Here is a 25,403-nt window from a genome sequence, read left to right on the forward strand (position 1 = left end):
AAGAGTTCAGAAATTACAGGAAAATGCTTAAAATAATACAGATGAATACTTCTGACATCAACACATAAAAACACAATCTAATCTTCCTGTTTTCTAGCTATTTCTAAGAGAAACACTGAAGTTTAAGATCCTATTTACATACAGACACAGGGAGAGTGGCGAGTTGGGTGTTCTCAAGACAAATGCTCTAATGCTCTCATTCGTTCTGTCCTTAAATTGATAACACATTATCACCGATTCATTTCTGATTACATCATTTCTTTCTGGTTTCCTTGCTAACAGACTCGAATAGGTTAATAAGCCCTTTTGATCTTGTAGCTGGTCAGGAAGTCAGAGCAATAAAATAAATTATACATGTAAATTCTAGCCATTAACTCTGGCCACAAAACAATAGGCAGAATGCCTCCCTCTAGACATCTCAGCTCTGAGTTTTAGATCAAAGAATTTCCCAATGCTTGACTTATCAGCTTTCTTACAGCAGAGTGCACTGTTGTTACATTTTTTTTTTCAGTTCCACATCTAACAGCATTTTCTTCCATTTAAGAGAACAAGCCTGTGGATTATATTAATATTTACAAATGACAGAATTACATACAAAATTCTGTCTGGATAGGCTGGCAGCCTTCACCTATCTTCACACATCTCCCCCTCCTGGAGAACTTGAGCTAGTTTTTCAAGTGACCCTTGAGAAACGTTGCTTGTGAAGGTTAGGTCTAGTACTTGAGGCCTGTTACAACAAAATCTGCAAATTTGCAACCAATTCTAAGAACTCTTCCCATCACTGTCACTCCCTACACACCCTAAACTGGCTAGAACTCCACAACCACCTAAAGTACCTACAACTTACAACAGCCCACAAACTCATCTTTAAACCAGCAGAATCCCCCTCTCTTGCTAAATTTCTAACACCCTACACACCTACCCGTACCCTGAGATCCACAGGCCAAAACCTCCTGCATGTACACAAACCCATCCACCCAACTGGCAAACTACTACTATCCCACACTATAGCCAAACTACGGAACAATCTCCCCACACCACTACATAATATACCTAATCACAACAATTTCAAATCCATGCTTCTCTCCCATCTCTCCTCCAAATGGGAATGTCCTTCACATGCTCCTACCTAAAACTCCCACACTACTAACTCCACACCTAAATCATTATTTCTTTGCCTGCTTTAACTTAATTCAGAGATCTTGCTCAGAGCACCTTTTCATAAATCTTTTGCATGCATGCCTCTGGCCTACCTTACTCATATTCTCAAACTTTCATTGTTTGTTTTTCTTATCCATTGTACCCATAATATTGTTTTCCTCTGTAATATTGTTAATTTGTCTCTATTCGTATGTATTTGTATGTCTGTTTGGGGCTTTTCCCCTCGGGTCTCCACTGAAAAAGGGTAATTCTTACCCAGCTGGACCAACCCGGTTAACAAATGCAAATAAATAAATACCTTACCCCATTCCCTGTCTTGAGAGACCATCTGTGTTGGCATTGCTAATCCCACTGTGGTGCTGTACGGACATATATGCTTGCAACCCTAGGCTCCATCTTAGCAAATTGGCATTTTGCTGGCTGGCTCCGTTTACCCATGTTAGGGGATTGTGATCTGTAACTACAGTGAATTTTCTTCCATACAGATATGGCTAAAGTTTCTGCAGTGCCCACACTATGGCTAGACATTCCTTTTCTACAGCTGCGTAGCATTCCTCCCTGGGTTGAAGCCTACGACTGAGATAAACCACTGTGTGCTCTTCTCCCTCTTAAGAAATCTGGCTAAGTACAGTCCCCACCCCATGGTTCAAAGCATCCACCTGCACAACAAATTATTTGCTGTAATATGGACTGGCTAACACAGGGGGGGTCTCCCAAAGCTTCCTTAAGCTCCTGGAATGCCTGCTCACATACTGAGGTCCACACTACCTTATCTGGCCTGTTCTTCCTTGCAGGTCTGTGAGGGGAGCAGCTATGGTACTATAACTGGGGACGAACTTTCTATAGTACCCCAATGTCCCTAAGAATACCCTCACCTGGTTTTTGATAACAGGTGCAGGCCATGCCTGAATGACTTTTACTTTGGCAGGATCTGGCCTGATCTTACCACTCACTCCCCACTCTATGTCTCGGGTAGGAGAACTCTGCCATACCCACCTGACATTTGCTGGGCTTAATGGTCAACCCTGCCCTTTGTAGTCTGCCCAGCACCTCCCTGACATGTTGAAGGTGCTCTTACAAGGAATGGCTGTAGATGGCAATTATCATCTAGGTAAGCAAGGGCAAACCCTCCTGCTCCTGCCAGGATATGATCTACCAGCCTCCGGAAAGTCGCTGGGGCATTTTTCATCCCAAAGGGCATCTTTGTGAACTCATACAAAAAGGAGTCACAAAGGCTGACCCTCTAGCACTGGGAGTCAAGAGCACCTGCCAGTAACCCTTGGTAAGATTGATGGTTGTAAGATACTTAGCCCCACCCAGCTGCTCTAGGGTCTCATCTGTCCTAGGCATGCGGTAAGCATCTGACTCTGTGTGACTATTTAATTTCCTGTAGTCCACACAGAACCTGGTGCTGCCATCCTCCTTTGGCACCAGCACCACTGGGGAGGCCCAGACTGTTGGACTCTTAAATGACACCCAGTTCCAACATCTCCTGTATCTCCTCCATCAGAGTTTGACTGACTCTCTCAGATACCCTATAAGGGGCCTGCCTAATAGACCACTGGGGTCCTGTATCCAGCTGGTGCTGCACCAGGTGGGTGCACCCTGGTTTTGCAGTGAACATATCCACAAATTCCTGTAACACTGCTCGGATTTCTTAAACCTGGGTAGGAGATAGCTGCTGGGACATTGCTACCCCTTCCACTGAGGTGTCAGTTTCAGTCTCACTGAGGAGATCAGTCACCAGATCTCAGTCAGACTCCTCCTGCAATCCACTGCAAATGCTCAACACAAGGGCCTCCCTATCATGGTAAGGTTTCATCATGTTAACATGGTAAATTTTGTGCCCCTGCCTCCTGCCTAGCAGTTCCACCATGTAGTTAACATCACTTACCACCTTGTAGGGTCCCTCCCAAGCTGTTTGCAGCTTGTTGTGTCTGACAGTAATGAGAACACTTACCTGCTGCCCCTACAGCATACTCTCTAGCTCGAGCATTCCTGTCATACCATACCTTTCTTTGTTGTTGGGCTTCTGCCAGGTTCTCCTGGGCCAAGCTCATGCGTTCTGAGCCTTGTCCTGAGGTTTAGGACATGTGCCACAACAGACTCCTTGTGAGATTCACACTCACTTTCTCACCCACCTCGAATTAAATATAGAGGTCCCCTCACCCTATCCCCATACAGCAACTCAAAGGGTGAAAAACATGTGGATTCCTGGGGAACGTCTCTGTAAGCAAACAATAGATGGGGCAAATATTTGTCCCATTCCCTCTTAAACTGGTCTGCAAACACCCGTAGCATGGACTTGATTGTAGAGTTTAACCTCTCAACCAGACCATTTAGTCTGGGGATGGTAGGGGTGGTCTTCAGGTGCTTCACCCCACAGTACTTACACAGACACACCAGCAGGTCTGACATGAAACTGGCACCTCTGTCAGTATTTCTTTTGGGAACCTACCCTGCTGAAAATTTCTAACAAAGCATTTGCCACCTTTTCTGCCTCAATAGAGGATAAAACCACTGCCTCAGAGTATCTTGTAGCATAATCTACTACCACTAGGATATGCTTTTTCCCTGTGGAACTTGGTGTACTCAGATGCCCCACAATATCCATAGCTACCATCTGAAATGACTCTTCAATCATAGGCAAAGGCACCAAAGGAGCTCTCACCTTGTTTCCTGCCTTGCCTACCTTTTGGCACTGCTCACAGGTCCTGCAGTACCCTGTTACATCTCTGGAAATTCCAGGCCAATAGAAGTTCTACATAATGCGTCTCTTTGTACGTTTATGCCCATATGACCTGAAAAGGGAATATCATGGGCTATGGTTAGAAGCACCAGATGGTAGGCTCTAGGCACTACCAACTGCTGTGCCCTCTCACCTTCTAGCCCTCCCTCAGGGGTTTACTCTCTGTACAGTAACCCTTTGTTCCAGTATACAGATTCCCCCTTCCCTTGAGAATCAGGTGCCTCCCTTGCTACCTGCCTCAAGCCTTGCAATGCAGGGTCTGAGAGCTGAGCCTGTCTCAACTCCCTCTTTGTAACCCTTCCCAGCTCCCCTTCCACAGGAAGTCTGGCATCCTCTGACAGCAGTGCTTCACTGCCAGCCTAGGTACTACTACTCACCTCTACCTTTGCAGTCATTCTGTCCAAGGGAACATCAGTACCCACAAGCAGCTGTGGCTCACCTTCAGTTACACTGTGACAGCGTAGCTTCCTCCCTGAAGTAACCACTTCACCAGTCCTGGCTGCAAGTATGCAGTCTGTCTGGGTCTCCCCCAGGTTACCAGACCCACATGCTTGTCTCAAAGCCTGACTGCTTGTAACTGCATAACCACATGACACTACTTCATCAAAATCCTTCCCTATCAGGACATCTGCAGGATGGTAGTTTAGTACCCCTGTTGTCTCAAGACAATCTACTATTGGCATTTTGTCTTTCTCACTTACATGCTCCCTCACCTTTTGTTCCCCACCTTGCCTCCTTGGTGATCTATATGCCACATGGTCTCACTGGTTGCATTCAAAACATTTAACCCTAGGACTGGGATGTGTACCTGAACTAGTGGCTTCCCCTACTACTGGCAGATTCTGTTGGGACAGTCTGGACTGCCCACCATGGGTTCCTTTAGACCCATGAACAGTACTGGGGGTCCCTTTCCTGTGCAGGGATGCCCTGCTTGTTAGGTACAGGTCTCCATTCTTCCCCAACTCATCTGACGTAGCACACTGTCTATCAGCTAACCAGATCCTCATGTCCTCAGACAAAGTGCTAAGGGTTTGTTCCCTCACCAAAAGGTCTGCCAGCCCTTCAAAAGTGGTGACCTGACATCCACTCACCCACCTATGAAAATAGGTGCTCAGTTCAGCAACATATTCACACACACTTTCATCTGCCTTGCATCTATGCTCACAAAACGTTTTCCTATAAGTTTCAGGTGTTAGCTTAAAAAATTCTAACAAACAGTTCTTAACAGCAGTATAATTAAAATAGTCACAATCAGCAAGTTTATACAACAAAGTTACAGCTTTACCATGGAGTAAGGGGGTCAGGAACCATACCCAGAGCCTTTGGTCATCATCATACTGTTTACATACCCTCTCAAACATATGAATGAAACTATCAAAATTATCCCCCTCTCTAAACTGTGGAAGAAATGTACTGACCTTTTGTCCTTCTGGGGTCCGGTTCCTCCCTTCCGCATTACCTCCATGACTCTGGCGAAGAGTTAGCATCTCCTTTTCATGCTGCCTCTGTCGCTCCTTTTCCACAGCTTCCATTTCCAAACTCCTGGTCTCAAGCTCAAGTCTCTTTAGCTCCAGATGGATTTTTAAGTCCTCTGCACAAAGGTTGAGCTGTCCATTCCCTGAGTGTTGTACATCTCCACTGCCAGACTGATTGTCCTCCTGGTTGCTGTTTTCCGATGCAGCCGTGACCATATCTGCCTTAGTCAGGTTTCCATGGACCAGTCCCCTAGCCTGGCACATCTCAGTCAGTTGGCTCCTTTGTCAGCTTTCTATACTCCTCTGCTGACATCCTTGCCTGCTCTCCCTGACTAACTAAGCTAACAAAAGAAATAAAACAATGGTGATCTGAACTCTGAATATTCACTGCATGGCTGATTTAGAGTACAAAACACCTTCAAAGCTCACTGTACACAAGTTACAGGAATTCACACTACCCACACCACTACAAGCCAATTAGTATCTGCCAACCAATTAATATGTGGTGTGGATATCCCGCCACTGTTAAACAATTAATATGTGATGCCCCTGCACTGGCCCAGCAATCAAGGAGCCTCAATCCTCACCACTAACACCAGTGAGGTGGTCCATATAGGGAAAGGATAATAAATATACACACAGTAAAGTACAATTTCCCTTAAGAGCACACAGAGATCACAGTCAGTCTGGGGCTGGTTTCTCCCTTTCTCTCCAGATCCCCAACATGACTCCCCACTGGCACAGCTATAGGGTCCAGATGTCAGCCTAGTGGCCAAGCTAAAACCTCCAGCACCCTCTCTGTCCAACCAGTGTTTTGTGTCCCTGTCCAAGTAGCCGACACACACACACCTTTGAGATAAGAGTTATATACAACCACACAGACACTCCTAGGGAAGGCTGGCACAAGTTCTCCAGTTATGCCCCTTTTACTCAGACTATAAGGTAGAAATCACAAAAAATGTTATATAGAAACTATTAAAATAACAAAATGTATATATTTTGTTAAAATGTAGTGTCAGTAGTACACCATGTAGCACACTCACCTTTTGTGCTGGAAGACAAGAAGGCTTTGGGTTCTGTTTTCACTCCAGGTGATTGGTCAGCTGACACTGCAGTGCAGCATTGGGGTTAAACTCCTGCTTGTGCTTTCATTTAGATGAGGCTTTAAACCAAAGTCCCATCCTGCTTGAGTTGTTGGTAGCTCAGATGGACATAAAAGGTCCCACGGCATCTATTGAAAAGATTAGGGGAAGGTCCCTGATGCCGTGGGCAAATTTCCTGTTGCAGTTTATATGTGTCTTCTTACCAGTTTAAAAATATGCCACTAGCCTAGCTGGACTAAACACATCAACAAATGATAAGAAAATAAATAAAATAAATACAACTAATAAAACCAATGTAATTTACCTTGAAAAAGTACGAAAACCAGAAAGAAAGTGCAAAACCAACTTGTAACCAAAGAAAGTATGTAGAATCAGGAGCCAACTTAAAAATTAGACCAGTAATTTATTTAACAAGACACTCGATCCACATAAAATGTGCTGGAATCCAAAAGTACACCACACATTCCTTCAAAACATGCTCACGTTGCAACCATAGTTTTTTTGTCTTAATATCCACAAATTTGGCCAATGAATGAGTTTTAGAACCATTGGCCGAAACTATTGGCCTTAAAGGGAGGTCAATTTCATTTTTATGTATTTTGGGGATTCCAAAAATTGAGGGGATTCTTGGTTTTTCTACTCTCAAATAGTTAAAGGTTTCTAAATCTATTAACCCCTCAAAAACCATGTCATTTAAATCTGTGTCTATTTTATTATATGCTATATTTATCTCATTTCTAGACATGGATTGGTATTTATTGTCATGCCACAAAATCTTGTACATTCTACTGTCGTATTCCATTTTTCCATTATTACAATACCTCCCCCTTTGTCCGGTTTCATAATTCTTAGGTTCATGTCTTTCTTCAAACAATTTAGGGTATCTTTTTCAGTTGTATCTAAATTGTTAACATACCTTAGGCCAGCAAATTCAACTTTTCTAATTTCCTTCTCTACCACCTTTTCAAAGTTCCTTAATTGGGGATGTAGGGGTGGATTATAGGTAGACCTGCGCTTCAGTATTGGATTAGCATCCCGTAGTTTATCAGAAAATAGTATTTGAAAATTAATCTTCCTTAAAAATACCTTTATTTCTAGTAAGGACTTTGCCATGTCCCCTTTTATAGGAGGAATAAATTTGAGACCCTTGGAAAACAAGTTAAAATGTCCTTTTTCCAAGTTTAGTGGGCTGAAATTGTATATATGAAATTTATTAAACGTCCATTTATTACCAATGTGCGTAATTTCTTCATAGGTGGGGGGGGTTTGGGTTGATGGGGTATGATTGAAATTAATTAATATTTCCCCCTCCCTCTTCTCCCCCTCCATGGAAAATTTCCATCTCTTTCCCCGTATTTATTGTAAATTCTTTCAGACCTCCTCAGAGGTGGGAATTCTTCCTCACAAAATGATAGTACTTCTAGCATCTCATGATTTTCTATAGGTTCATTAGTGTCCTTGTTATAATGTCTATAGAGGGTTTCCCTCTGTCTTTTACGGGGTGGGGGGTTAGGGTAACTAGTGTTACTTTTATATTCATCTAGGTCACGTTCCATTTCCATTTTTTTAACTTTCCTTTGGACTAACTCGTCCATATTTTTGTCAATTTCAGTCCTCATATTAAAATATTAAATTTTTTCTTCCTCAATAGAGAAAATCAAGTCATTAGTAATGATTTTATCCATAGCTTCTATTTCCTTATATAGGTCTTCCTGTAACCTTACATTCTCTTTAACCATAAGCTTCAACATTTCAATACCACAATTGTTAAAAATATCTAATAGTTCTAAATGAAATTTTGAACCTGGTATGACATTGTTAGGGTACTTATAGATACGTAGCCCTTTTGGTACTATTTCTTTAACAATGCATTCCTTCAAATAGGTATTTTCAACATTCAACATTCTATACTTTTTCATAAGTTTATACAGGTTATTTAAATTGTCTTTATATGTACAGTCATTAAAAGGAATAGAACTGTTTTTAGAATGGTCCTTAAATGCACATTGGCGAACTAGCCAAGCATTTAAATCCTTAATAGGAGAAACAGTACCTTTAGTTTTGTCCATATTATGTGGTCGAGGGTCACGTTTCTCCTTAGCCATAGCCATACTAGGTTCTTTTCGTAATAAGTCCTTTAAAACGGTTGGAGTATCAGCTGGATTGAAATTACTCCCCTCTCCTTCCTCCACTAAGCCGGCGTCTTTACTCACACAAATGAGCTCACAATCCTTCATTTCTTTATGTTTCCTTTTTGAAACAGATGACCCTTCGGTCTGATTAACGTTAGAACCAGAATTTTTGTTTTGCGAAGCAAGCATGGAGGAGGCAACTGGCGTAAGGAGATTGATCAGCTCCGTAAGCTGCCCAATCAATTTTCGCGTTAGTCCAAGGTCTTCCTGCTGCAAACTAGCAGGAACTTCCTGATTCTCCATAGAGCACAAACCAACCACGAAAACAAGAAAAAAAGTGCAAAACCAACTTGTAACCAAAGAAAGTATGTAGAATCAGGAGCCAACTTAAAAATTAGACCAGGAATTTATTTAACAAGACACTCGATCCACATAAAATGTGCTGGAATCCAAAAGTACACCACACATTCCTTCAAAACATGCTCACGTTGCAACCATAGTTTTTTGTCTTAATATCCACAAATTTGGCCAATGAATGAGTTTTAGAACCATTGGCCAAAACTATTGGCCTTAAAGGGGGGGTCAATTAAATTTTTATGTATTTTGGGGATTCCAAAAATTGAGGGGATTCTTGGTTTTTCTACTCTCAAATAGTTAAAGGTTACTAAATCTATTAACCCCTCAAAAACCATGTCATTTAAATCTGTATCTATTTTATTATATGCTATATTTATCTCATTTCTAGACATGGATTGGTATTTATTGTCATGCCACAAAATCTTGTACATTCTACTGTCGTATTCCATGTTTTCCATTATTACAATACCTCCCCCTTTGTCCGGTTTCATGATTCTTAGGTTCATGTCTTTCTTCAAACAATTTAGGATATCTTTTTCATTTGTATCTAAATTAACATACCTTAGGCCAGCAAATTCTAATTTCCTTCTCTACCACCTTTTCAAAGTTCCTTAATTGGGGATGTAGGGGTGGATTATAGGTAGACCTGCGCTTCAGTATTGGATTAGCATCCTGTAGTTTATCAGAAAATAGTATTTGAAAATTAATCTTCCTTAAAAATACCTTTATTTCTAGTAAGGACTTTGCCAATGGTAAGTGCTACTGAACAGTCAAGACTTATTTGGAGTGGCTTGGCCAGTATCACTATATACATGCAATGTACTCTAGAGCTTAAATTATCTCTACACAAAACAGCCACAGTTAAAAGGTTTAAAAATATTTAATAACAAATAATAAAGACAGAAGGCAATACTTCTTACTACACAGTGCTAGTCAAGAGTTCAGTGATCACAGGAAAATGCTTGAAATAATACAGTAGAATATTTCAGTCATCAACACAGAAAACACTTAATCTAAGGTTCAGCGCAAACTCCCCCCCCCTCCCCACCAAAAGGGCAAATATCTATCCCAGCAGAGTGCTGCCCCCCCTGACATCTCAGATGCTCAGGTAAGAGCCGCCCTCTCCAAAGCAAAAAACACAGCATCAATGGGACCAGACGGTGTCCCGGGCTGCGTCCTACATGAACTCCAAGAAGAGCTAAACCCAAACATAAAACTACTGTTCAATCTCAGCCTTACCACAGGATATGTACCCAAAGAGTGGCGTACAGCAACAGTGGTCCCTCTCCACAAAGGTGGTGCCTCAACGGATCCTGGAAACTATTGCCCCATAAGCCTGACTAGCTTGGTCTGCAAAGCTATGGAAAGGATCATCATGGACCTCATAAAAAAGATATTGGGGACCTACAAACACTGGATCCTACCCAGTTCGGCTTTGTTAAGGGCAGATCCTGCCTCTTAAACCTGGTCGACTTCATTGAAACCGTCACCAAGGCCATTGACTAAGGGAAGGTGGTCCACACAGCCTACCTGGACCTCGCAAAAGCATTCGATACAATACCCCACTCTGGCATTATAGATAAGCTCACCAGCTTAAATGTAAACCCCTATGTCACTAGATGGGTTGCAAACTGGCTCAAGGACAGAACCCACATGGTTAGAATTGCTGGAGCCATGTCAGACTCCAAACCAGCTACAAGTGGCATCCCACAAGGCTCAGTCCTGGGACCTCTCCTGTTCGGTATATATTTCTCAGAGATACAGGCCAACACAGAAGGACTGTGGCTGACCAAGTTCGTAGATGACTGCAAACTGGACACAGGCATCCTCCAAAAGGGCCTCATAGAAACAGACAACTGGTGCCAAAGCCATGGCCTCAAACTAAATGCCAAAAAGTGTATAGTCATCCCCTTTGGCAAAAACAAAGTGCCCACAAATTACCACATAGGTGGTAATCCATTAAGTACAGAAGAAGTAATTAGGGACCTGGGGACCCAAGTTGATAGCAATCTCTCATTTGACAACCACGTGGCCAAAGTGGTTAGAAAAACATTTTATATAGCCCACCTAATCATGAAGGGATTTACATCTAGATCAGGGGAGGTCATTGTGCCTCTCTACTCATCCCTCATCAGGCCCATAATTGAGTACAATGCCCCTTTTGGGATGTACCTTACCAGACACCTGCAGCAACTGGAAAGACCCCAAAAGTACCTCACCAAGAGGATCAAAGGGCTCAAACAGATGCCATATGCTGCCCGGTTAAAGAAACTCCAGCTCTACTCAGTGGCATACCGCCTGCTCAGAGGCGATCTGTGCCTGACGTATAAAACCATGTCCAACCCGGAATTAATGGACATGCTGCACCTCAGAAAATCCAAATCCCATCGAGCTACGCGCTCGAGACTTGAACCTCAGCACTGAAATAAATAGGACATGCTGGAGAGACAGATTCATAACCCAGAGGCTCCCTTCACTCTGGAATAAAATCCCAGTCTAGGTTAGGCAAATCCCAGTCTAGGTTAGGCAGAGTCCCTCATTGACTCTGTTCAAGAGGAATCTTGATGAGTGGATGGGGGATCGTAGGTTTACCCCGGGTATCACTTCTGTGTCACTGTTAGACAGAGGCACAGTATACTAACCTCGAAAAAGGGCATAGCAAAATTAATTTAAAATGGGTGGCAAAAGCCAAACACACTCTGGCTAGGCTTATAAATGCCCTAGGGCAGATAGCCTAGTATGAACCTATGAACCTATAATCTTCCTATTTCCTAGCTATTTCTAACAGAAACGCTGAAGTCTAAGATCCTACTTACATACAGACACAAGCAGAGTGTTGAGTTGGGTGTTCTCAAGATAAATGCTCTAATGCTCTCATTCTTTCTGTCCTTAAATTGATAACACATTATCACTGACTCCTTTCAGATTACATCATTTATTTCTGGTTCCCATGCTAACATACTCTCAGAGGTTAACAGCCCTTTTGATCTTGCAGCTGGGTCAGGAAGCCAGAGTGACAAAAGAAATTATACATGTAAATTGTAGCCATTAACTCTGGCCTCAAAACAGTAGGCAGAATGCCTCCCTCTAGACATCTCGGCTCCGAGTTTTAGATCACAGAATTTCACAATGCTTGACTTATCAGCTTTCTTACAGCAGAGTGCACTGTTGTTACATTTTTTTTTTCACTTCCACATCTAACAGCATTTTCTTCCGTTTAAGAGAACAAGCCTGTGGTTATATTAATATTTACAAATGACAGAATTATTTACAAAACTCTATCTGGCTAGGCTGGCAGCCTTCACCTATCTTCACACTAGCATTAATGGTTTAAATATTTTTCCAGATCAGAATTTTTCATGCAACAGTATGAGTGTGGTTTATGCTCTTGGTTGTCCTTGCCAAAAGTTTTACATAAGTGAAACAAAAAGAATGTTTAAACTAAGGGTTCAGGAACATGTGAGAGATATAAAAAATAATAATATGGATAGCCCCATACAGGGTTGCCAGATTTCCAGCCCCCCAGGTAGGGACAAAAGGTCTCTCAAAAAAAATAAATAAATAAAAAAAAAAAAATAAAATAAAAATAAAAAGGTCTTCACGGCAAGTGAAGACCAAAAAAAAAAAAAAAAACAAACAGTAGCTGTAGCTCTGCACTAAACACGGAGCTTCTCGTGTTTAATGCATTGCAGTTCCGCATTCAACACAAGTAGCTCCGTGTTTAGCGATTTTTGATTGGCCCGTATACCAGCATATGGGCCAATCAAAAATCGCTAAGCTTCTCGTGTTTAATGCGGAACACAAGAAGCTCCGTGTTTAGCAATTTTTGATTGACCCGTATGCCAGGTATACGGGACAATCAAAAAAAAAAAAAAAACAAACAAAGCGGAGGCGGGCTGGGATTTAAACCGGCAGGGTGTGACTCGGGATCAGGCTGCTGATCTTGGGACAGTCCCGCCCAAATAGGGACGTCTGGCAACCCTGGCCCCATAGCTCAGCACTTTAAGAATGATCATGACAGTAAGTATGGGGATTTAAAATGTTGCATTTTGAAACATGGGTGAAATGGCTTTGCTTAAAGACAAACTGTTGCATAAAGAAGCTCTGTATATACGTAAATATGCACTTTAACTCCTGGAAGTTTGAATGTTGATTTTAATAGGAAATAATTAATTGATCAATCAATGTTTAATAGCTTTATTGAAGGGTGTGTTAGTCTGTATGTAATCCTTGAAGGCATTTGCTGAGGCGCCAGAGTGGAATAAACTTGCAGCTGTGTTTTTGATCTACTGGAATATATCTAATTACTGTGCTTTAGAGTGACAGAACTTTTGCTGCTGTGTTTCTGTAGCCTGGTGGTACTATATCATTTAGTCGCCTATCCCTGTATTTGTCTGCTACAGGCTTTTGAGGGGAGATCTACGTCTGGCACACACTCCACTCTGATGGACCTCCTGCATATCCAAAAAAACAAACAGCACTAGAATTACCCATCCTAAAGACTTAAGCCTTGCCTGTAATATAATTAGGACCTCTGGAACAGAAAGGTTTGTATCCCAGAGACTACCGCATCTATGGAAAAGGCTTCCCATTCATGTGAAGCAGAGTTCCGCCCTAACCTATTTCAAGTGCAACTTGTACAACTGGACGGGAAACAGGAAATTCATCCCTGGTTTAGCACCTATGTGTAACTTGTAAATGGTTCATCTCCCAGGCCCATGCTTAGACTTATCAAGGGTATCAGAACTTGTCAGAGATTTGGGATGCATGGCTAGGCTTAAAAAGGCCCTTGTGGTTATTAGCCTACTAAAAACCTATGAATTTAATAAACCAATTCATCTCTCATGCATTTACTGAATTTTATGGCACCAGTTTCTTACAATAACAATAATTATCTCTATAATCTTTTTACTTAATGTCATCATTTTCATATTATTGTTTACCATAGTACAAAGTACAAAGTGCACTAGAAAAATGAAGTCAGGGAAATCTGCAAACTCAAAGTCACAGCAAGCATGATGAAGACATTAGGTGTGTTAGGAGATAAACGGCTCATTTGGGTCCTTGTCATAGTATTGACTGAAAGATTTATCCAGATGGAAAATAAGCATTGTACTGCTGGTATGCAACAACAAAATGATATTCACAAGTGTGGACAGTACAGAGGCAAACTCCTGTCACACTGCATGAAAGTGCTGGTAGGAAGAAAGATGGGAGATGAGCAGTTCAGATTCAGGTTAGGATGCAACACAACCAACCTGATGCTTGTAGTGAGACAGGTAGGGAGAAGAAGCTGGAGATGAGCAAAATGTCCAACTGGGTATTCCAGGACTTGGAGAAAGCATAAGGGAAGGTCCCAAGAAAGCTGAGGTGGGAAGTCTTGGAAACACTGACAGAATTAATGCAGGCAACATTTAGTGACCCGAGACACAAGTACGAACAGTGTTCAGATCACAGAGGGGATCCCAGCAGTAATGGGTGCGCATCAGGGTTAATCTCTTAGCCTACATCTTTGCAGACTGGTAATGGACTTAATTAATAAATGGATCACAATGAACAGATAAATAAAGTGCTTTATGCAGACAACGTGGCATTACAAGTAAATTTTCATTTAATTACAGCATTCAATCTTCTTGGGTACACACCTGCTATCAATCAAAGAGTTCAGAAGTCCTAGTAGGATTTTCCTGACATTTACTCAGTTGCCTGCTACAGCAAAAGCCATGGTTCACAGACAGCTTACAAAGCATCAAAGGGATCATGTTGTTGAAAGGTATCAGTCAGGAGAAGGGTACAAAAAATTCCACAGAACTGGATATATCATGGAACACAGTGAAGACAGTCATCAAAAACCGGAGAAAATATGGGACAACAGTGACGTTGCAAAGAACTGGACATCCCTCAAATTGATGAAAAGACAAGATGAAAACTAGTCAAGGAGGCTGCCAAGAAATCTACAGCAACACTGAAGGAGCTGCAGGAATTTCTGACAAGTACTGGTTGTGTACTACATGTGACAACAACCTCCCGTATTCTCCATATGTCTGGATTATGGAGAAGGGTTGCAAGACAGAAGCATTTTCTTACAGAAAAAACATACAGGCCCGGCTAAAATTTGCAAAACAATACATCAAGTCTCCCTAAAGCATGTGGGAATATGTGTTTTGGTCTGATAAGAACAGGGTTGAACTTTTTGGCCACAATTCCAAAAGGTACATTTGGAGCAAAAATAACACTTCGCATCACCAAAAGAACACCACCCCCAAGGTGAAGCATGGTGGTGGCAGTATCATGCTTTGGGGTTGCTTTTCTTCAGGTGGAACTGGGACTTTAATCAAGGTGGAGGGAATTATGAATAGTTCCAGATACCAGTCGCTTTTGGCCCAAAATCTTCAGGCATCTGCTAGAAAGATAAAGATGAAGAGGAATTTCACCTTTCAACATGACAATGACCCCAAGCATACATCCAAATCAACAAAAGAATGGCTTCACCAGAAGAAAATTAAAGTTTTGGAATGGCCCAGCCAGAGCCCAGACCTAAATCCAATAGAAAATCTGTGGGATGACCTGAAGAGGGCTGTGCACAAGAGATGCCCTCGCAATCTGACAGATTTAGAGTGCTTTTGCAAGGAAGAGTGGGCAAATATTGCCAAGTCAAGATGTGCCATGCTGATAGACTCCTACCCAAGAAGACTGAATGCTGTAATTAAATCAAAAGGTGTTTCAACAAAGTATCAGTTTAAGGGTGCGCACATGCAACCAGCTTATTGTACAATTTTTTATTTATATTTTTTTCCTTAACAGATTTGTTTGTTTTCAATTGAATTGTACAGGTTATGGGTTACATTTCAAAAGTATAACTTTCAATGAGAAAAAAAATCACTAACCAGCTGCCTAGGCCAAATGTTATTTTTTTATCAGTATTACACTGGTAAAGCATTTTAGCTAGCTTATTTTTAAAGTACCTCTTTATGTTACTCAGTCCATACAATTCAAGCAGACTCAGCATGCCTTTCAGGCTATTTGATTCTAAGGGTCATACTTCTGAATGAATGGCTTTCATCATTCTAATCCTTTTTCTCACCCAGTTCATCCTCTCTTTCATTACTGACATCAATATCTCTCACCTTAACAGTGTTCATCTTTTCCTACTCAGCCTGCAGTTCTTTTATTTTCATAACTGCTTCATCCAGATACTCAGAAGTTCATACCTACCAGTCCAAAACACTTTTAAAATAGCAGGAAGTCAGTTTACTACACATGTTTCTCTGTTTCCATCCTTTTATTGCTTTAACTATTCAAAAAATATCACTTAAAGTAACCTATGAACAACAATACAGGTCTCCCATCCAGTGTTAGCCTTCTACCAGGTTGCCAAAACCACCACAGCATGCCAGAAATCTTGGCACTGTTGGCCTACATAACATCCAACTTCCATGTCCATCATTTACAAGACATTCTCCCCACCGAGTCCACTGTAAACTCTGTACATTCTGCTATCGTGACTTTCACAGAGTCCATCAAACATGTTCCCTCTTCACTTTCCAAGATTCTAAATAATCTCAAGTTCCAGCTCCTTCCTAACCCTCCATTCCTATTACTTGGTGTTCAATGTGCTCAGTTTGTTTTGCTACCTTTCCTGCCTATCGCATATCTCAGATACTATTTATTTAAGAGGCTCCAGGGCCTTCTGTTCAACATGAAAAACAACTTTTCATCTCTACTCCAACTACTTCCAGACATTCTAAACAGCTCTGGTATATTCCACAGCTCAGTCTACCATTTTCAAGCAGTCACCCCCATAATATTTAATTGTATCATAGGTTCATAGGTTGATACTAGGCTATCTGCCCTAGGGCATTTATAAGCCTAGCCAGAGTGTGTTTGGCTTTCGCCACCCTTCTTAGATTAGATGACTGTGCCTCTGTATAGTAGGTCACAGAAGATAGCTCATTTAAGGTTAGTTTACCGTGCCTCTGTCTAGCAGTGACACAGAAGAGATCCCAGGGGTAAATTTACTATCTCCCATCCAAACGTCAAGATTCTTCTTGAAGAGGGTCATTGAGGGGCTCTGTCTGACATAGATTGGGATTTTGTTCCAGAGTGAGGGGAGCATCTGGGATATGAATCTGTCCCTCCAGCATGTTCTATTTATTTCTGTGCTGAGGTTTAAGTCACTGGAGCGTGTAGTTCTGATGGATTTGGATTTCTTGAGTTCTGGGTTGGACATGGCTTTATACGTCAGGCACAGATCGCCTCTGAGTAGGCGGTAAGCAACTGAGTAGAGCTGGAGTTTCTTTAGCCTAACTGCGTAGGGCATCTGTGAGGTACTTTTGGGGTCTTTCTAGTTGTAGCAGGTGTCGGGTAAGGTACATCCCAAATGGGTCACTGTATTCAATTATGGACCTGATAAGTAGAGGGGCACAATGACCTCTCGATCTAGATGTGAACCCCTTCGTGATAAGGTGGGCTATATAAAATGTCTTTCTAACCACTTTGGCAATGTGATTGTCAAAGGAGAGATTGCAATCTACTTGGGTCCCCAAATCCCTAATTACTTCTTCCGTACTTAATGGATTACCACCTATGTGGTAATTTGTGGGCACTTTGTTTTTCCCAAAGGGAATGACTATGCACTTTTTGGCATTTAGCTTTAGGCCATGGCTCTGGCACCAGTTATCCGTCTCTGTGAGACCTTTTTGGAGGATGCTTGTGTCAGCAGGCGAGTCGATTATGGCCCCCAGTTTGCAGTCATCTGCAAATTTGTCAGCCAGAGTCCTCCTGTGTTAGCCTGTACCTCAGAGAAATATATACCGAACAAGAGAGGTCCCAGGTCTGAGCCTTGTCTTTCAACTAATTTGGACTCTCTCTTATATCTTAATATCTCTCTTTGTCACTCTAGTAGTATCTTATGTTAATACAACTCTTTCTAGTGTGTTCCTGTACTGTACATTTTACTTATTTTTACCCAACTACTTACTTCAACATGTTCTTTTTTGCATAAAATAGCTAAATTGTATATAGTACTTCTATTTGTTAAACTTTTAATTTATTTACTGTTTTTATTTGATTAACGTCAAACATTGTTTTGTACTCTCGAGGAGCTTTTCTCCCCGGGCCTCTGCTGAAAATGGATATGTATCCAGCTGGACTAGCCCGGTCAACAAATGTAAAATAAAAATAAAATAAATAAATAAAATAAATTGTGGGACACCACTTGTAACTGGTTTAGAGTCTGACATGGCACCTGCAATTCTGACCATGTGGGTTCTATCCCTAAGCCAGTTTGCAACCCATCTTGTGACATAGGGGTTGATATTTAAGCTGGTGAGCTTATTTATGATGCCCGAGTGGGGTATTGTGTCGAAGGCTTTTGCAAGGTCAAGGTAGGCTGTGTGGACTACCTTCCCTTCATCTATGGCCTTGGTGACTGTTTCAAAGAAATTGACCAGGTTCAAGAGGCAAGATCTGCCCTTAACAAAGCCGAATTGGGTAGGATCCAGTGTTTGGAGGTTCCCAATGTCTTTGTTTATGAGTTCCATGATGATATGCTCCAAAGCTTTGCAGACCAGGCTAGTTAGGCTTATAGGACGATAGTTTCCGGGGTCTGTTGTGGCACCACCTTTATGGAGGGGGACCACTGTTGCTGTACACCATTCTTTGGGTACATATCCTGTTGTAAGACTGAGATTGAACAGTGATTTTAAGTGAGGGTTCAGTTCTTCTTGGAGCTCATGTAAAATGCAGCCCGGGACACCGTCTGGTCCCATTGATGCTGTGTTTTTTGCTTTGGAGAGGGCAGCTCTCACCTGTGCATCTGTGATATCAGGGAGGCTACACTCTGTTGGGATAGTCATTTGCTCATTTGGGGGTCGGGGGGGGGGGTTTGCACTGAACCTGTCTGCCAGGATGTTGGCAATGTCTGTGGGTTCAGTGTATTTTTTGTCATTTTGCACTAACTCAGAGCATATCTGGGAGTTTCCACCCACGTTTTTGACATAACTAAAGAAAGCCTTGTGATTATCTTTAGCGTCTTGTGCAATTTTTCTTTTGAAGCTAGCCTTAGATGATTTTATGAGGGATCGTAGTTTCTTGCTAATACTGACCAGAGTTGCCTTCCCTTTTTGGGATTTTGCTCTATCATGTAGTAGTTTCCTCCTTCTGTTGTACAGCTTATTTATGGCTGGGGTCCACCAGACAGGTCTCTTGCCTTTGGAGGAGTGTGTCTTGGTTTTATTTGGGATAGCACGATCCATGCATTCCTGTAGGTATCCATAGAATGCGTTTGTAAAGGATTCTGCGGTTTGGGCCGTATTTTCCACTGGCCCTGGGGCTTTGAAGGATTCCACCTCGGTTTTGAGAAGTGGGAAGTTTGCTTTTGAGAAGTTTTTGACAATGGTTTCCTTTGCTGGGGGTGGGGACGGGATATGGATGTCCATAGTGATTAAGTTATGGTCAGATCTTACCAATGAGGGGTATACCTCTGGTATGGAACATAGAGTCCCCATGTTGGTGATGATCAGGTCCAATATGTTTTCCCCTCTTGTGGGAGCGGTGACCAGTTGTTCCATAGCATTTGAGTTTATAAATTCTAGGAACCATTGGGCTAAGGTGTTGGGGCGTGAGTAGTGCTCCCAGTCTATGTTTGGGTTGTTAAAGTCACCCAATATAACGGTGTTTGGAGAGACCTTCATATTCTCCAGTGTCTTCAGGAAAGCAGAGTGGGGTTCCTGAGTTTGGGAGGGTGGTCTGTAGCAGGCTACAAATTGGAAGGCAGTTTTGCCCACTGTTAGTTGCACATGGATGATCTCAGATGCTTCATGCAGTGCCACTAGCCTGGAGGTATGGGTATCTTTGATGAATATGGATACTCCCCCTCCTCTTGTGGTCTGGCCCGAGTTTTGGGGCCGAAAAGCATGGTATGAGGTATAGCCTGGTAGTGCTGGGGTGCTCTCGGGAGCCTTGAACAAGGTTTCTATTACTGCACAGATATCGATATTCTCCATATTGAGGAGTATCAACTGTCTTGGTTCTCTCCTTGATGGCCAAAAGTCTGGCCACCATATTCCAGCTCCTAATTTAACCTTTAAAAACCTCCAATTCCCTAACAAACTCCATTTCTTCCATCTCTTATTGCCATAAGACACATTCATCCTTCAAGGGACCAAAAGCTGCACTTCAGGTTAACTTTACAATTTAGCCGTTTTAATTGAGGAGGTAACAGATTTCAATTACCGTTAGGGTTTCTACAGTTGCTACTTCTGATTATCATGTCACCCCAAATAGGGAAGGAAGAGAAACATTTTAAAACGTGTAAACAAACTGCAGCCAAAAGCCAAGATATAATGACTAGGTTCTGTACATTTTTTGAAAATACCTTACCTGCCCGAGATCAATGCTCTGCATCAAACTGAGATGCTTTCAGATTTTTGAAGGGATGATACATCTATACCTAGTGAGCTATCCCATCTCCATCCTGTGCCCATCCCCAATGAAATTAAACTACAACTGGGAAAACCCAAACAATTATCACATACTTACTGCTGGTTCTGGTACTAGCATCCAGTATTTGCTGCACCATCATTCCTCCTTTGGTGTCACAAGGTGAAACTGTCTCAAAGTTCTTAATATATAACCAAAGATGATCCACTGGGATGTCATACCCTGCAAATAAAATAAAAATAAGAATGAAATTAAACTGTATGCTTTCACTGATTTCTAAACTGTGTGTGTGTGTGTGTTCTGCAGTACACACACACACAATATATATATATATATATATATATATATATATATATATATATATATATATATATATATATATATATATATATATATGGGTTCACTATAGATTCCAGAAATACTGAAATCCTGAATTTCAGTATTCCGAAATTCTATAGCCGAAAGCTTTAAATCGCGAAACACCAGAAGCGTGAAATTCAAAATACCGAAGTTCGGAGCTTCTGGTGTTGCGGTGTGTGAATGGATAGGTGTAAGTTCAAGTATGTATGTATGAGTGTGTTGGTTAGGGGCTTTAGTGTATGTTAGTGTGTGTTTTGGCTGTGATGTGTGTGTGCAAGGGGCTGTGAAATGTGTGGGTGTGAGTTACCTTTGTGTGTGTGATTATGGGATCTCGGAGTTAGTATAAGTAGGGGGGTGGGGGGCAGTGTAGGACTGTATGTTTGACTGCGGGGGGAGATTGTATGTATGTGTGTGTATTTGTAGTGTAGGTTCACGATTTTAAATTTAATGGTTATGGGGTTTCGGGATTTAAAGCTTTCGGGCATAGAATTACAAAATACTGAAATTCGAGATTTCAGTATTTAGAGATTCTCTAGTGAATCCATATATATATATATATATATATATATATATATATAGATATATATATATAGATATATAGATATATATATATAGATATATAGATATATATATATATATATATATATATATATATATATACACACACACACATATATATATATACATACATATATATATGTGCACACACATACAGATTATATATATATATATATATATATATATATATATATACATACATACATACACACACACACACACACACACACACACACACACACACACACACACACACACATAAAATGATCTACTGAGTTTCACGCATGGGTTGAAAGCCCTTTAGAGCCTACCCGACAGACATAACACCAATTACAATGGTGTATTCAAACACATCAGATAAAAAAAAATAATTAAATGTAGCTCTGTTTTTGTGTATTTTATCAACAAATCATGGACAAAGGCTGGTCACCTCCAAAGCGAAACTGTGGCTTCTCAAATTCTTATGTTACAATTTAGGAATATTATTATCCTGACAAGATCACTGCCAGGCCACTTCTCTTGAGAAAATAATTTCCACATTCTTAGCCTCATGTTTTTTTCATCTTTTCTCTGCAAATTTAAGATATACACCAGGTACTTTCTATGCAGTGAAATTCAGAAAGAAATCTTTTCCCATTAGTATTCATTTGTTTATTTAATCGACCAATTAAATTTAGTTATCCTGATTATCTCTTTTGATTGAGCCTAAGCCAGACCCAGACATAAATTAAATTATATGCGGTACCATAAGAAACATAATGCAAACCATAAGAAATAAAACTGCAATATAATAAGACAATATGCTCATCAACTGTACTAAACAAATACATACAAAATGAATGCATATTTATACTGATGGAGTGTTCAAGCTGCGGTAGTTTTCGTATTTAAATAAACAGACATTGGCATAATGGTTAAGGTGTTCACCTTACAGACACAAGGTGCAGGGTTTGATTCTCGTGTGGGGTACAAACATACCAACTATACTAAACAAATACATACACAATGAAAACATATTTATACTCATGCAGTGTTCAAGCTGTGGTAGTTTTCTTATTTAAATAAACAGACATTGGCATAATGGTTAAGCTGTTCACCTTATAGACACAAGGTGCAGGGTTTGATTCTCATGTGGGGTACAAACATACCAACTATACTACACAAACAAAATGAAAACATTTATACTCATGCAGTGTTCAAGATGTGGTAGTTTTCTTATTTAAAATGCTGACGTCAGTGAACTTCCAGACTGCCAATGATCATAGGTTCATACTAGGCTAAGTGCCCTTGTGGGCCATTATAAGCCTAACCAATTACCCCATGAGAAAATCAAACCCTATACCTTGTGCATGTAAGGTAAACACCTTAACCATTATGCCAATCTTCCACCCATAAACTCAACTATTTCGGAGTGGTACAGGAGTTCATTTAACAATCACAGAGTTCGGCATTTACTTTTCTCATTAAGTTTTGCATGAAATTTGACAATAAAATAATAGTGATATCGAACAGTTCTGACATTTGCAGGAAGTGCATCCCAGACAAAGATACTGGAGTAGAAAAAGTTCCATAACCCAGACTAGTCTGACTTTGAACAATAAGGAGAAACACAACAGGTTTATGCATACCTATAAAAGGAAGAGAGAAAGAAGTTTCTAAGACTATTCATGTATCCAAGTGGTGGGCATATCACAATTACCAGTCTGTACAACGCACACAGGACACCACCTGCTCACAAGTTAATGGGTACCCAGCCAACCTTCCTGAGGGAAAACAATCTGGCCTCACTTCTGGGACATAAAAGAACAGACTTCATTGTTTTAGTCTATAAAAACAAGGTTATGTGAAATTCATCAAGAGAAGCATTAAGTGTGAGAAGAAGCCTATGTAGGAAAAATGCAATGGCCAAAGGCATTCTGGCCCATAGGTCAAAGAGCACCTTTCTGTTCAGATATGTTCCAAGCTGGTAGCAAACCTCTAGTGAGCACCATTCTAGCTAGGACATGAATTATAAGAACCGGGTTAAAGAAATATCAAGACACGGAATAATCTTAGCAATTGCAAAGTATGTGCCACTAGTAGGAGAAACACCCCATGTAAAACCAGGTGCCAAGCCTGCTGGTGAAGTGCAAATATTGCAGATAAACATATATGTTAAGGACAGCTGACCTTGAGCTTGGTGCACAGCAAACCATGCAGTGAGGTCAACAGATTTTCATAAACATATATTCTGATTATTTGTTAATCAGGGTGATGTACTGAGCCAAAAGCCAAATTCTGACACTGGCAAGGTGTACTGTGGAAACAGTACAGGTAAAACAGTACAGCCAAGATATGGTATGACTTGGATAACTCTGGGTGCAGTATTAGTGGAGACAAATAATAGAGTGCAAAGTATATAATGCAATGCTTACAGATATGAACAAAATCACTGGAGCTGAAGGTCATGAGTTTGAGATAGCAGCAACTGCATCAATATTCAATTCCTGTAGAGAAGGACACATCAGATGACAAAGAAGGGAAGAGAAGGTACTGGAAGGGGCTAGAGAGAGAGTGAAACATGTTTAGGTTAAAGTGGTGTGCATAAAATTATGGCATTCAGTTCCATCAAAGAGATGACAAGAAACACATTAGTAAAAATCTTTAGAATGCTGGAGATTCTTCAGATGTGAGAGGGTTCCAAAGTTTGGGACCAAGCATGAAAAATGAGTGGTCTTATGCTTTCTTTTGTGGGCAAGTTCACAATGATAAAGGAACTGGACTGTGATATGACATTACATTCATTTGAGGTTTTAGTTACCCTACAGCAAGAAAAAACAAGGTTTCAAGCTTGCAGTAAAAAACTATCTTGTTAACACATGGATATGCCATTGACTTACAGCAAAGATCTAATTCCAACCTTCCTATGTTCCTTGTGTCCTCTTCACTCATCTTCCTCCCCACCCTTCTAACCCCGTTACGACTTTTTTCTCCTCGTCCCCCTCCCCACATCTTTCCTCTCCTCCTACACCCCCTCCCACTATTTTTCTCTTATTGTTCTTAATACAACACATTTAATTTTTCACTAATTAGCCTAACTTAACATATAAACTACCACTCTGACTTCTACCCGCTTTACTCCAGCATGCACCCCGGTTTTATTTACAAGAACATTTTAAGGGGACAGGGCATGCGGGTATCCAGACTCAATACTTCTGAGTTGAGGTTTCAACAGGACCTACATGCCCTAGAGGTTGGGTTTCTATATAGAAGTTATGACAACAGAGAAGTAAAGAACGTGTGCTGAGACCTTAAACTCTAGGAGAAACAGGGCTTACGCCTACTTTTCTGGTATGAATTCAGAAGAAGTGGAAGAGGCTACAACTCTTGGAAGATCTGGGACTAAGTCTTCTGTTGTTCCTTTGTCAATGTATTACACTACTGATGTTAGATTGATATGCAATGCTATTACAATGAATTGGTCAATTTTAAATACAGATGACCGTATAAAAGAAATAGTGGGTGCCAAACCATCTTTTCATTTTAAAAACAGGAAGTCCTTAAAACTCCAACTATGCCACAGGACTACTGAGATAATGGAAAGGAACAATGCCCTTAGCCACAAGATGCTCCAACTATGCCACAGGACTACTGAGATAATGGAAAGGAACAATGCCCTTAGCCACAAGATGCATCCACGTAATAAAATGCAATTATTGTTCATACATTGTTTCAGATTTACTTATACATCCATTAACAGGTATTGAATTTAAATTTAGAGTTCAAGCAGACTGTGCCACAGCCAACGTGATATATATTGCTACCTGCACTATGTGTGCAGGTTTTTACATTGGAAAAACTAATCACCCCCCCAGTTGAATGCATTAGGGAACATTTATATTGCATATGTAAGAAGAATTCTAGGAACCTTTTAGTTAAACATATAAGTGAAAGGGGTGATGACCACTTGTTTGTCTTCAGAGTGGTAGAGAGAGTTTGGATAAGTGCAAGGTATGGTGATTTTATGAATTACATTGAAGAACGAGAACTGCATTAGATCATCATTTTGCAAGCTGATAAACATCCA

General features: G+C 40.9%; 1 protein-coding gene across 1 annotated transcript in view; it reads right to left on the minus strand.

Moving 5' to 3' along the window:
• The window catches only part of LOC122798785 (zinc finger protein 883-like), a 314,532-nt gene that overhangs the window by 53,947 nt on the left and 235,182 nt on the right, over window positions 1-25,403 (minus strand). The window contains exon 3 of the mRNA XM_044067894.1: window positions 20,519-20,641. Coding sequence (XP_043923829.1) covers window positions 20,519-20,641 — 123 coding nt within the window. The remainder of the gene's footprint in view (window positions 1-20,518; window positions 20,642-25,403) is intronic.

The sequence above is a fragment of the Protopterus annectens genome, chromosome 3.part1 (assembly GCF_019279795.1).
Source record: "Protopterus annectens isolate FY-2018-M chromosome 3.part1, PAN1.0, whole genome shotgun sequence".
NCBI classification, from domain to species: Eukaryota; Metazoa; Chordata; order Ceratodontiformes; family Protopteridae; genus Protopterus; species Protopterus annectens.